General features: G+C 38.6%; 1 protein-coding gene across 1 annotated transcript; it reads left to right on the forward strand.

The window, feature by feature from the left end:
• The first annotated feature begins 1,221 nt into the window (after positions 1 to 1,221).
• LOC121943222 (transient receptor potential cation channel subfamily V member 1-like) lies at positions 1,222 to 14,311 on the forward strand. The gene is made up of 15 exons (XM_042486693.1): positions 1,222 to 1,464; positions 2,453 to 2,610; positions 3,083 to 3,235; positions 4,796 to 4,933; positions 5,033 to 5,337; positions 5,525 to 5,701; positions 8,257 to 8,412; positions 8,522 to 8,617; positions 8,710 to 8,780; positions 8,858 to 9,023; positions 9,609 to 9,675; positions 9,777 to 10,111; positions 11,143 to 11,267; positions 13,791 to 13,897; positions 13,988 to 14,311. The coding sequence occupies exons 1-15, from the start codon at positions 1,331 to 1,333 to the stop codon at positions 14,065 to 14,067; spliced, it is 2,268 nt and encodes a 755-aa protein (XP_042342627.1). The 5' UTR covers positions 1,222 to 1,330; the 3' UTR covers positions 14,068 to 14,311.
• Positions 14,312 to 14,554: the final 243 nt, after the last annotated feature.

Genomic DNA, 14,554 nt, shown 5'->3' on the forward strand with positions numbered 1-14,554 from the left:
CATACTCTCTATTGGACTCGCTGTCAGAGCACAGAACCTGCTCTGTAGCTTGCTCTGTATGGAACCAAAGCGACATAGCAGCTGCCAAATGCCAAATGACCAGCTCTGGAGCTTGTTGTGATATACAAGTTTTGCTAAAGAAACACTAGTGTAAACAAACTGAGAATCAAGGTGACTTGTTTATATTTTTTCCAGGTGCTGCGCCTTTGCAGCAATACAGGTTCCTGTGTTTTTGCAGAACACTATGATGCCAGAGTGCCAAGTTGTCATCACTTCATCATATTATCCTTATAGACATGTGTGTACTATTTTGACATAATTAAGGCATGAATTCTTGAGTTACAGCATAAAATATGTGTCACAAGACGGACTGGCAGAGGGAATACCTGAAAACGTAAAGCCCCCAGCTTGGCTATCGCTGATGCGAAAGCAATAATGAGGCTTTAAGTGGTATTAAAATGTCCTAAGTCAATCTTTAAAATAAATTAAAAATGCAAAGACATGGGAAGTTGGATTTCAGTTTTTAATACCTTTACATATTTTTTATTTTTTAATATAATTTTCTAAATCTACTAATTTCTTGACATTGTTGGAACATTTTTTACCAAGATGCTCATGGCCTTTTCTTCCACAAGTTTTTGAAAGAAATCAAATCAATTTGCTCAGGGTTCAAAGGTTTAAATACCTGTGAAAGGTGCCAGAAAGCAGCGCAAGAAACGTAATATGACTCCCTTTTTTTTACCAATTAGATTTTGGTTATTGTAACATCTGACAAAAAAAGTATTTCTGAACTGCATTTAAAGTGTTTAAAAGTCTTGAATTAAGTCATCTTAAGCTGTAGGAACCCTGACTGAATTCCAAATCACTAAATTACTTGTATGACTATTTGTCAGAATCTCTGTTTAACAAATGACCTTTCAGTGAAGCATTTTAGGCATTCACACTGAGATACATAACTTAAAGTGTCAAACAGTCCTAAAAGGAAAACTGTTAAGAGTATTTAATACCTCATAAAAGAACACCAGGCTGTAAATCAACTGTTAAGCAGATACTTCAGTTTTCTACAACTGTATAACTGCTGTTCGGCAAACAACATAATTGCCCTGCCTTCAGGGAAAGTTTCCTCGCCTGAGGGCAGGGCGAGTATGTTGAGAGTATGGGAGGAGTGTGACTAAGGTAACAAAGCCATTTCTGCTTCAGTGCTTCCTCTGACCTTTGTAATTCTACACCTGAGCAGCTACAGCTCATCATAGCTGATGAGCCATCTGAGGAAGCAAAACACAGAATTTTGTCAAACACGATCAAGACTTGATTATTATCAACTATTAAGATGGATAATGGAAAGCCAACAGCAGAGCCCGACAAAAGCCAGGAGGAGGAGGGGAATAGTTTGGATTGGCTCCTTCGAACAGACAGCTCAGAGATATTTCCTGTGCCTATGGATACCAACGTCCTATTATCCAGGTAACTGGTCCTACTGAGAAAGAACTGGTGTTTGACTTCCTTCTCACAGGTTGTACACAGGGCCTGTAATTAATTAAACGCTACAGACTGATAGCTGGAGATGTAAACACAGAAATCAGTGTGTTTTATTGTTGCTAAGAATAAACTGCCTTTAGGGACTGATAGGTATCAGGTGACAAGGTGGATTTCAGGTTAACAAGCTTGTTTCAAACCTGTGTCTGTTCCCAAGCTAGTCCGGATACTTTCCCCACAAGTCTTGTGAACAAAAATTGTGTTAGCAAAGTGTTCTACCCTTGCTGTTTCACTGTTGTTGAAATGTTGGTACGATTAGGGATTTTTTCTTTTGATCAGAGTCATTTGATACAGAGTATCTGCCAGTACCACATCCTGATCTGATACTTGTATTAACCTGGATAATACAGCTGCACACTGCACACTTAAAGTACTTAGTAATCCAGTGTATATACTCGACAGACTAACAGCTCTGCAATGTAATTCAAGAAAAAATGTCTGCATCCAAACAGTTCCTTAAGGTTTTCATTTTATTTTATACAAAAATAACAATGTAAACAAAATAAAATATATTTTTTATTGTTCTTTATTACAGACTCAATGGTCCAGATAAGAGCAAGACAATACATACAAAAGATATAAAAGACACATAGAAGTACCATACACAACATATTCACAATGCAGTAAGATAATACAGTAAAAGTGAACAGCAAAAAAATCCATTCCATTTAAAGTGGTGTAGCAGCTCAGGCTGAACATAAAAAAACTGTTTCTACTTATTGGAGCAGCGGCATTACAATAAAACCTGAATATCTGCTGCAAATGCTGCTCTCCATTTACAACACCTGTGTCATGCAGGTGTTGGATGTAAAAGAAGGAGTGGGCAGGTGCGCATGCTCAAAATAAGGGATCCTGATCAATTAAATAATGCATTGATAGAGCCTGATACCAACTTATATGATTTTTTGCATTTCAGCAAATGTGATGATAACACCGTTGACAGCGTTTACAGCAAATCATTCACCAGGGAGAGTGTGTTTGAAGCAGCATCTCAGGGGGACACAACTCAACTTGACGGCCTGCTTAACTACCTACGAGTTAATAAGAAGAAACTTACGAGTCCAGAATTCACAGGCAAGTAGGAGAGAAGTATTTTTACATGTCTTATTTATAACTGGCAATGTCCTGCTGTCATTGATGGAGCAGTAAAGCCATATGTCCTCAAAAAGATGTTTGTGCGGTGAAATGGATTTTGATCACACAGAGCAAGACTGTTTGCTGGTGGCTGAAAGAGCTTGGTTCAGTTTGTTTAAGAAAGGTGTCACTGAGTGCAAGTAGTCTTCGCAATCAATGGATGAGGCAGATTAAATTTAGGATTTCACATGTAACACATGCAGTGTTTTTGGAAAAATTAAAACCCAAAGAATTTGTCTGTGATTTTGTTGTTTGCTCCATTTAAATCTTCTGTCTCAATAAACAACTCTCTATGTGCAGTGAGACTTGACAGGGTATTTAGGGGTTATTCCAAAGCGTATTCGTCAGAAACTCTGTACAATTATGTGAAAAGTGTAATGAGAACTTTAACTAACTTTTGCTCAACTTTCAGATGAAACAAATGGGAAGACTGCACTTCTGAAAGCTCTGATGAACCTGAAAGAGGGCAAAAATGACACAATTGAGGTCCTCCTTGATATAGCAGAGAAAACTGGAGACTTGGAAAATTTAATCAACGCATCTTACAAAGATCCTTGCTACAATGGTAAGTTAAACAAAACATCCATCATGAGTGACTGTACATCTGAAGCAGAGGGTCTTGAGAATATATTATTATAGATGTGTGAGTTCTCGAAAGTAAACACAGGGCAAATGGGCTTATTTGTTTAGAAATGCAGTGTTGCACATGATAAAGGAATATCTACTCAATCAAAGATAAATCACACAGAGGGGCTGACTTGGTACAACTCATAGATAGATAGATAGATAGATATTGCCCTCACAGATGCTTTTAATTAACTTTAATACGTATTATACATATTCAGGGTGACCTTGGAAGTTCAAATCCATTTTATGTTAGAAAGATGGATGGAAATATTCAGCAGATCACATTTGTTATGATGGGAGTTTAGGGCCACACAAACTCACTTCTGTCTTAAACTTGAGACTGTAGCTCTGGTTATATTATGCCTTTCTTTGTGTTATTTGACAAATGCCAAATTATTTCTTCACCTTTGTACTTACAAGAGTTTCAAAATCAGGTAAAAAGACCACGGGTTGTGTTCACAAACATTCAGAGAAAACTCTCAGAGAGCCCCTAACTAAGCCTAATTTTTTCTAGCAAGTCCTAGCTAAGGAATTATTTAGGATAACTCTGTGTAAAAGAAGGGACAGAAACTTTTACCTTAGTGAGGAGGAGGGATTGACACTGTTGCTAGGTGTGATGCATTCTTTACAAAGGTGTGATTGGTTGTCACAGAAAAGCCCTATTGTTAGATGGTAAGGTGTGGACAAATAGTGAAAATGAAATGAACTGCGTCACAAAGTGAGACTGAAGCACTTTTTGTGTGATTACACAGCTGCACTGTTGCATTTCCCAGGTGCCAAACTGAGTGCCCCAGGGATGACATTTTTGTGTAGGACGACACTGAAGTTAGTGTCGCCCTGGTTCCCTCCTGACAAAGCCGGGGGGGTAAAAAGGTAACATTAGGCTGTAAATTAACTACTGGTCACATGATTTAATGCTTGTGAACATGAAAGAATCTTTAGCTTGTGTTAACCACAGACTTTCTTTCGGGCTTCTAACCAAAAAAAACCCCAAATAACCCATTGACTTTGAGATAGCGGAACTGGGAGTTCCAAAATGCTAATTCATTTCTGGGTTTTCAGACTCATTACTGGGGCACTCAATATCTTAGTGTTGTCATCAATTTATTTATGGCAGTAGTTTTTGTTGTTGTTATTATTGCTGAGTGAGAGATGTGAGCACAATTCAATTCAAACACAAACATCCCTGCACGATCCTAATCTGTTTCATTTCACTGTCTGACTTTGTCTCTCTACTCGTTTCTCCTCTGCTAAAGAAACTCAATATTGAGATCTCAGACAATAACTACAGAGGTATCTACCTCTGCATATGCGTATTTACTATATTTACTATATATACTGCATACTTGTATTTATATTATACTTTTCTTGGAGTGGGCATAAAAAAAATAACTGCTTTGTGTCTACTTTAACAATGTCAAAAAACTTGGAGAGACTAAAGCTGTACAGAAAACCATACCAGCCTGTTTTCTGTAACTAAAAAAAAAACATGTCACAGGTCAGACAGCGTTGCACATCGCCATTGAGAGAAGGAGCTTTGACCATGTGAAACTGCTGGTCCAGAAAGGAGCAGATGTTCAAGCAAAAGCCAATGGGAAGTTCTTCCAGCGTCATGCAGGATTGGGCTTTTATTTTGGTGAGTAATTGCATTGTCAAAAACAACAAGAAGCTTCATATCCTATCCTAGCTGTTCAGAATCAAATCACTGAACTGAACCATTGTGTGTTTCCAACAGGAGAGCTTCCTCTGTCACTGGCCGCCTGCACCAACCAGCCTGATATTGTGTCCTTCCTCATGGAAAACCCTTACACAAGAGCCGACGTGTCTGATAAAGACTCGCAAGGAAACACTGTCTTGCATGCCTTGGTGGTCATAGCGGACAACACGGAAGAAAACACAGAAATGGTTGCTAAGATGTATGACGAGATCCTTACTCAGCACAGCAGGCTTGAGAAAAAAAGAGAAGTCCAGTTAGAAGCGATTGAAAATAATCAGGAGCTGACCCCTCTGAAGCTAGCTGCCAAGCTAGGAAAAATTGGGGTGGGTATATTTTATTTTGAAGGTCTTTGTGTGCATTTTTCAGTACACATTTATGCAACAGTTTCCTTTTTAATGTTTAACAGTTTGATTTACATTATCTAAACCTGCCATATGTGTGCAAAGCATGAGATGGTTCTTGTATTGTCATACAAGATTATCCTCACCTCTATGATCTCTCATTGGTCAGCTATTCAAGCACATGTGCCACCGCGAATTTGTGGATGAGGAACTGAAGCCGCTGTCCAGGAAGTTTACAGAATGGGTTTATGGACCAGTTCACTCCTCACTTTATGACCTGAGTTCCATTGACACCAACGAAGACAACTCTGTGTTGGAGATAGTCATCTTCGGGAATGAAATTCCGGTAAAAAATATCCGTTTTTACTTAAAAATATATCTGCGCATAATGGTCTACAACATTACAGTTTTCCCTTATGTGGGTTTTTGGATAATGTTTACTGATATAGGCTTTGTTCATGACAGTGTGGTTTTGGTCCCATGCAAAAGCAGCATATTTAGAAAAGAATCTGCAAAATCAAGAGTACAGCTAGATGGAATTATACACAGTATGTATAGCATTTGATTCAATAACATTCATCTGCTTCAGATATTATAGTACAGGATTACGTTTACAAATTTCGAATACATGCTGCTGTTCAAAAGTTTGTAATCTGCTACCACAAAAGCTTGATTGGGCCCAGTCAGATGTCTGAGAGGAAGACTTGGTATGTTTAAATAATCTTTAATCTAATAATCTGAATAATATTTGATGCTTTCAGATTGATGTCGTCCACCCTAACTACACTTATACAGATAGTTTTGAAAACGTATATATATTTCCACTACTTTGTTAAAATCAATTCTGTCCACATGACCTTCGCTTTTCAAAATATCTCTGCCCAAACTAGAACACATAAAAGACTCCAAACACTTTCTGGTGTTTGCTGTCTTCCACAGACTTCACCTGATCACAAAGGTAGTGAAGTGTACAGGCTAACAGTACCAACTCCTCACTGTTGATTTGCATTCAATATGGGGATAAAGGCGTTCACTCAAACATACAAGTGATGCTCTGGACATGCAAAAGTTTTCCTTCATTCCTCATCAACAACAGTCCCTCTCTGGAAATTTCCCCATCATATACTGGTTTGACTGGACCTGATCCAAAACCACAGTTTCTGGTGAACTTTAATTTGTGGATGCTGAGGTGGAGCAGGAAAACTGGGCGCAGCAGGTGCTTTTGTTTGCCCGTGAAGTGGTGCATCAAGTTTAGGTGTGAAGCTGTGCCAACAGAATGTTAGCAAACCGGTAGTCTGCCATTGTTGTTGTTTCTGGCCTGTGCTCCTCAAACAAAGCAACAGTGGGCATGCATCAGTTAAGGAGATAATGTCATAATTTCCCAAACACTCCATGTTATATGCCTACATGGATAACTTTTGAAGATCTGCACCTTAGAAGGTGTTTTAAAAACAATCTCAGTTTCAGTAAGTAAAACATTTTTTATACAGCACCTTTTGAAACCTTGGTTACAAAGTGCTGTACAAAAAGAAATAACAATGTAGCAACAACATGAGAAAAATAGCAGAAAGAAAAGCAAATAGTATCACAACTCAAAATAGAGTACATGAATCACACATAAAAACACTTAGAAAAAAGATAGGCTGTGACTTAAAGGCCTCAATAGAGGTTGCTGACCTGACCCCTGGAGGGAGACTGTTTCAAACCCTGGCACACAGGACAAAGATGCAGTCCCCCTGCATTTTTATTCTTGAGTGAGGCTCAACTTGCAGTGCCTGTTCAGAGGACCTTAAGGGTCTAACATAGGCATACGGTAATAGGAGTTCACTGATACATTCTGGGGTAAGATTATTCAGAGCCTTGTATGTGAGGTGGAAGATCTTGAATTGGATTCCAAATTTTCATGGGCAGCCACTGAAATGATATCAGAACCGAGATGATGTGGGAGCAATACAAGGTCTTGGTGAGTAGTCTTGAAATAGAATTGGCCATTTAGTGGTCATCTTGGTTATTCAATGTCCTAAAACTCTGTCAGTGTGTGGACAAGAGACCAAAACATAGAGGACTATATATCCTTTAACCAAAATATCATGTGTAGCCAGGGCTGTAGTGAATCATTCTGCTGAAGTCACAACAGCATACTGTATGAACTGGGATTGCAGGAATATAAAAGCACAGGAAAATCTGTCAGTACTCAGGCAGCAGTTTTCTGACGTGTTTTTACAGTCCTTAATTGCTTTCACCAGGCGTTGATAAAAGCGGGGTTTGTACAGTCATGAAAAACCTCGAATTTTCATGGAATTTGCAAATAGCAATATACCCTTAAAGTCCTGGATTTTTTTGTTTTACAAACATGACAGTAACACATGATGTATTCCAGGGCTGTTGGAAATCTGAAAATCAAACAACAGTTTCCATTTTGGCAGTTTCTGGCTGTGATAAATGGTGTCATTTGGTACTTTTTAAAGAAAATATGCCTTCCAAACCCAAATCACCAAAAATATTTTTTTCTTTAAAAATTGTCAAAAATATTTTAAGGACAAAAAAGGCCAACATTTTAAAGAGAACATGTTCTGAGTCTGCTCTGGGGCCTCCTACCAAAACAAAAACACATAGGTCCGTCCTCAGTGTCCAAAAATTACTATTGACATGCCTTCTCCTTTTTGCACCCCTCCTCATAAATAACAAACAGTCCCTTAGTTATATTTAAATATTTTTTCTATTCCTGTTCCTGAGTATCAGTCGTCATCTCAGAGAATGTATGGTCTTTAAAAATCGCCTCATAGTCACGGTAAAGTCCCAGAAATGTATTGGTTAAAATGTGTATGAACTCTGTAAAAGGCTTTCGGAGTGCCGCTGTGCCAGTTCAAATTTTTTTAATGTTAAAATTATCCTTGACAGAATCGTCCTGAGATGCTAAAGATCGAGCCGCTGTGCAGTCTTCTCCAGAATAAATGGGACAGTTTTGCTTCAAAATTATTCCTGATGAATTTTGTGGTTTACCTGATATACCTGTTCATCTTCACCGCTGTGGGCTTCTACAGAAAGAAAGGACCGGTGAGAAAATACACAGAGCAAAACTATCCACTGACTTAAAACAGGAAGAATCATGTCTCAAAAACTCCTTCAGCCCCTAAGCAAAGATTCCTGACCTTTTGACCTGCAGCCTCCATTTCCCATTGAAGATGTCCCGCTTGACTACATTCGTTGCATTGGTGAGATCATCAGTGTCCTTGGAGCAGTGTGGTTTTTCTATAAAGCGGTGAGAAAGTGGAATCTGGTCCAGTAATTCTCACAAAAAAGTCAAACTTTATTTCAAACTATTTTCCTCATGTCTGACTCTTGAATCCACAGATTACCATTTTCAGGAGGAACCCTCCAACCTTCAAGTCTCTGAACACAGATGGATTCTGTGACATTTTGTTGTAAGTATCACCATGAAACTCTTGTCAGTGAAGCATTTGGAATCACAGTTTTCTCACCACTTCACTTTGTTTTGCAGTTTCCTGCAGGCAACATTCCTCCTGATCTGCACAGTTTTGTACTTCTGTGGGCAGAGAGAATATGTCGGACCCCTCGTGCTCTCGCTGGCTCTTGCCTGGATCAATGTCCTGTACTACTCAAGAGGCTCAAAACAGATGGGGATGTACAGCGTCATGATGGAAAGAGTAAGAATTAAGTTTAAAGCTATGGGCTGGCAACTTATTAACATTTTTATGCCCCCACACCGCCGATAGATTGTAGAATATTTTATAATATATAGAATGTAATATAAGGCCTATTTTTACAGCACAAATTCATATTTCTAATCGGGCTCAGGCCCAAAACTGCTACCATGGGTGGGGCTCGTGTCAGGCTTGGACAGAAACTGCTACAGCCCAATCAAAGCTCGATATTCTGCCCATTCTTATAAATGCGATTTCAAACATCCACTTGTACTCAATAATAAGCTGATTGGAATATGGTATTTAAAGGTCTAGGTCACTGTGACTTTGCATCTGTCTCATTCTCATGAGCGCAATATCTGAAGATGGCCTTAAAGGAGTATGGAAAATGCTGGGTTACTGTATGAAGCGTGCATATGCCTGTGGTTATCTGGTGGGAGGGGCTTAGACCAGAGAGGGAAGAGCTGATACTTTCTCAAATTTTGACATTTTTTCCCCATATCCCTGCTCACCTTGGCTTTAAGTAACTAGACCTCTCAGATTACTGAGAAATGAGTTGCCTGATTTAAATTTTGTTTTTCTTTTTAGATGATCCTGGGTGACCTGTTTCACTTTTTATGTGTCTATGTTTTCTTACTGTTTGGATTTTCTTTTGGTAAGACTTTCATGTACTCCTAAACACACACAGACAAGCATGTACAGAATGAAGACTTCAGGATGTTCCCAAAGTAAAGGTAATGTTCTCCTTATCTGCAGCTATCGTCGCTCTCATAGACGACTCTTTTGTGGCTAATAACACGTCTAGCAATGACACACTGGAACATGAAGGGAGCTCTGGTGCCGAGCCATTTAAGTGCGAGACGCCAACTTACAATAACATCCGTTTTACATTACTGGAGATGTTCAAGTTCACCGTTGGAATGGGAAACCTGGAGTTTACCGACCACGTTCAGCACAAGGAGGTGTTCTTCATCCTGCTCATCTCGTACTTGGTTCTCACCTACATCCTGCTGCTCAACATGCTCATCGCCCTGATGGGCAACACAGTCAATAACATCTCTGAAGAAAATGAAAACATCTGGAATCTGCAGGTGGGACACTAGCTGCATTTATATGCACACTTTTTTTCATCTGATTGAAATCAATCTGACTGATGATTTTGGGTCAACTGTTTACATGGGATATCCTCTAATACGATCTGGTGTACACATGCGCCGATGCATGGAAACAGAGCAGCTTTCTGCAGGGCTGCCAATTCTCACATTGACCATGAGACACACACTAGTGACACTTTACACACACTGACTTCACAAGCTGCCTTGTAATAAGGTGTCATCTGAGTTTTCCATTGGGTTTTGATTTGTTTGTCGCTTCAGTCTATCCTGGCTTTGTCCATTTTTTCGTGGACTTGGACTTATTATTCCTTATTTTCTATCATCCAGGCGTCCAGTAATGCTCAGTTCTCAGAGAGTTTGGGTTAAAAACAAAGTCATCTCTGTAGTCCACTTCCACTTGAAAGTTGTCATTTTCTGGAAGTGGAAAGATGTACATCATCACGTTCCCTTACGTGAGGACGGAGCGCGCACAGAAAGAACACAGCCAGAGATGAATCAGCTTCATTGTTTTCATGATAGAAATGATCTTTTGATGGGGTCAATAAAAAGTCTGAACTACCCCTCTGCACTTGAAATTTGAATCAGGGCCTGTTTACACTGATAGAGATGTTTATATGGATAATGTTTAATCTATTTGGGCTTTTAAACCTATTCTAATCAGATTAGTAGGCTCCATGTAAACATGCCCTACTGTTATTCTCTGTACCGAAAACCGAATGTTGATTTTACAAATCCAGGATAATTTGTGAGGATGTGTGTAAATGCTGCTCAGTATATAAGTAGAATCAACACCAACCAAATTTATGTTGCTTTTGCCAGAACAAAACTAATATACCTCAGAAAGCACAATCATTATATCAAATTTGCACTCTTTATAAAGAGAAGGAGCATTGCCAACTTCGGCGTTGTTTACATGCAATCTAGTAACACTCTGAACTACATTTTAAACACCAAAGATCTGATCAGATTTTTGTGTACACCGCTGACATATTGTTTCAAATCCTCAGAGGGCTTTAACCATCCTGGACATGGAGGGGACTCTGCCAAGGTGCCTTATGAATAAACTGAACTCCAGGAAGTCGAAGATGGTGTGCGTAAGAGGCGAGCAGGACAAGACTCGTCGATTTTTTAGGTAAACCGTCACAGGATGGGTCTGATATCTTGTTGTAAGTAAATTAAGTTTGGAAACATGATAGAATTGTTAAGCTTGACACAAACTTGTGTTGGAAAGTATTACTGTATTAAAATGTGTTAGTGTCTTTGTGTCACCTAGTAAGTACACAATATACAGAACATTGGCTGGCGGCTGTTGAACAGTCAGTTGAGCTAAATTAAATTAATTAAAAAAAACACAATCTCATTTAACTCCGGTGGTGTGTGACTGTGATGATGCTTTCAGTTTTATTTCATGTGTTTTTTTAAATCAAATTTATGCTCCTCAGAACATGAAACTTAATCTTTCCAGAATGATTGTCCTGCTTAATCATGATAATCCACAGATCCCACGGGAAATATTTACATGTGGGTAGTATTTATTTTCTATAAAGTTGTCCCACACTTAAAAGGTAACTTCTGATTTTATTTTTTTCATCATGGGCCCTATTTTCCCAAGTTTTTGTGTCTAACAGCCTGTTTAGACCTGGTATAAGCAGGGTTTACCACTTGTGTTCAGAAAAAAGTGGTAATATTACAAGATAAAAGCCATAGTTTGATGAGAATTAAATCTTATTTTTAAGAGATTTTTCAGAATAATATTACGGAAATAAACATATTGCCAGCAAACTGTGAAACAGGCAAAAGTGCAGGTCAACAAGTTGCCTGTTGACTATGCACCATGGTTGCCAAGGAGGCTGCCTGTGCGTTTAACTTTATTCTCGTAAATTATGACTTTTCTTCTCGTAAAATTGCGAAATTATCCTCATAATATCACAACTTCATTCTTATAAAATTACAACTTTTTTTTTTAAATACGTTTTTCTCATAAAAATATGACTTCATTCTTGTAATATTAAAACTTTTTTCACGTAATACTATGACAATTCTCAAAAATGCCGACTTCATCCTCGAAAGCTTTTTTTTTTTTTTTTTTAACATGGCCCTAATTCTCCATTATAGACAAGATAGATAATATCTTTACTGTCATTATTAAAATGACGAAAGTAAGTTTGGTGACTCATCAGCAGCAGGACAAGAAAACACAAAAAATGCAAATAAATACGAGTGCGCTGTCACCAAAACAACCACCACTTCCTGCAATGATGATGTCCTTGTCAGTATGTCAGGACAGCGTTGGCATTTATACTACAAAACATATGTAGTCAAATGCATCCTGGACCATCATTTGGTTTGAGTGATCGGACCGGAAATGCATCTTGGTGGCCGTTTATACCTGTATTTAGCACGATCCAGTTGTGATCAGATCACCCAAGATGTATGTTGATGCCAGATCTAAACAGAGTGTCTGCTGCAGACCCCTCACTTAATACTAGACTAGATTTGTTTTAAATCATTATCATATAATCATATCATTCTGTGTCACAGCTGATCATATTACATTAATGGATGAGAGGAGCAGTTTGTTAGTGAAGGCAATGTTTAGACCAAGCAGAGTGAGTGGTTAAGTTTTACTTTCAATGATGTTCGGCTGTGCCATCACTGCCTAAATGAATGTGTGGGAAACCCTGATTCTGGTGTGTTTGGTGATTGGGATTTTGGGGCTGTTTCTTTTTAAACAGAAAGGATCTTACTCTTGAACAAAAAAAACTCTTTATATCTGCAGGGCTTCCTTCCTACAATGTTGTCAGACAGTTAGAATAATAATCTGAGCCTATAAGTGGCAAAAACAAACACTTTTTATCATAGTAAATTGACAGTGCAAACATGCCGCGAGTGGTTACTTTGTAACATGTTTCTCCGCTGCAGCTGCGGCGTTCTATTTGAATACTGGACCAGTGTAAGAAACTGTGATCTCCTTAGTCACTTAGACATAAAAATGCAGGAAAATAGGGTTTGGGTTGAAAAATAACAAAGTTACCCTTTCAGTAAAAATTATGAATCTTGATTTCGAGTCAACAGAAAGCTCCAAACTGTGCAGTAAATAGTGTTAAGGAAAAAAGTGGGGAATTCAAAAAGTTGACTTTGAATGATACTATTACATAAAAAGTAATGTTTTTAAGCACTAAATCACTTCTACAAGTAACTTTTCCAGCACTGGAGGAGGGTAAATGAGGGATCACAGACGCGTGAATGTGGGATAAGAAAGCAATTGAGAGAGATGAAAGACATAAATTGATGCATGTAAAATGAAACCAGTCAAAAATAAATTAAATATGTTGTTTTGCAGCTCTCCTCTCTCCTGGAAAAACTGAGGATGGAAATAGCAACCAGATTTAGATGTCTTAAGAAACTACAGAATACTGCGAAATACACTGTTAGTGGACATAAACTGACGGCGCACTACTGGCTTAATACTGGCTGACTCAATACTGGACCAATTATAAAACTTATTGTACCACAAAACAAAAACATGGGAAAACAGGATTTAAAAATACAGAAGTTACTTTCCTTGAATCCAGTAATGTGATATCGGTTTATGAAGACAGTTGTGAAGCATTTCTGGTGTTCCCTGTGATTAAGGAGCCTTCTTTGACTTCAGGGTGGAGGAAATTAATTGGAAACAGTGGAGGTCAGACGTTGGTGTTATGCAGGAGGAGGATCCCTGGGATGATGTGATGAAGCCACAGCCCCGTGAGCACACTCATGGTAAGATAACAGAGTGCACACATACACACACAACTTGTGTTTGCTGTTTGTCATTGGTAACTAATTTCGAGTTGTCATTTGTTCTTTCAGAGAGTCTGTGGAATATCAGTCTTATTTTGGAGAGGATTCGAGCCAGACGTCCCCAACCCCGGCAGTCCAGCGTTCCCTAATTTCAAAAGAGCATTGACATACAGAGCAAGAGTTTAAAGTCTGAATATTAAGATTTGGGTTTCATTCGAGCATGTATTTGCAGTCACAGGGGCCCCTCCCTTCTAAAGAAACTTATATTGTGCCTCTGGGCCAACAGGCAGTTTGTTTTTGGGTTGTCCCTCCATTCATTTGTGCCATTCTTGGGAACAAAAAAAAAGGCCTTATGGGAATGTCTTCAAATTTGACACAAACATCCAGTTGGACTCAAGGATGAACTAATTAGAATTTGGTGGTCAAAGGTCACTGTGACATTGTCTGTCTCATTCTTGTGGATCTCTGAAACATCTTGAGTGAATTTCCTCAGATTTGGCACAAATGTTCACTTGGACTCAAATGAACTGATCAGAATTTGATAGTCAGGTCAATGTAACCTCACAAAATATGTTCTGACCATAACTCTAGAATACTCGACAAAATTTCACACAAATGTCTAATTAGAATTTAATT

Source organism: Plectropomus leopardus, chromosome 5 (genome assembly GCF_008729295.1).
Source record: "Plectropomus leopardus isolate mb chromosome 5, YSFRI_Pleo_2.0, whole genome shotgun sequence".
Classification (NCBI taxonomy): Eukaryota; Metazoa; Chordata; class Actinopteri; order Perciformes; family Serranidae; genus Plectropomus; species Plectropomus leopardus.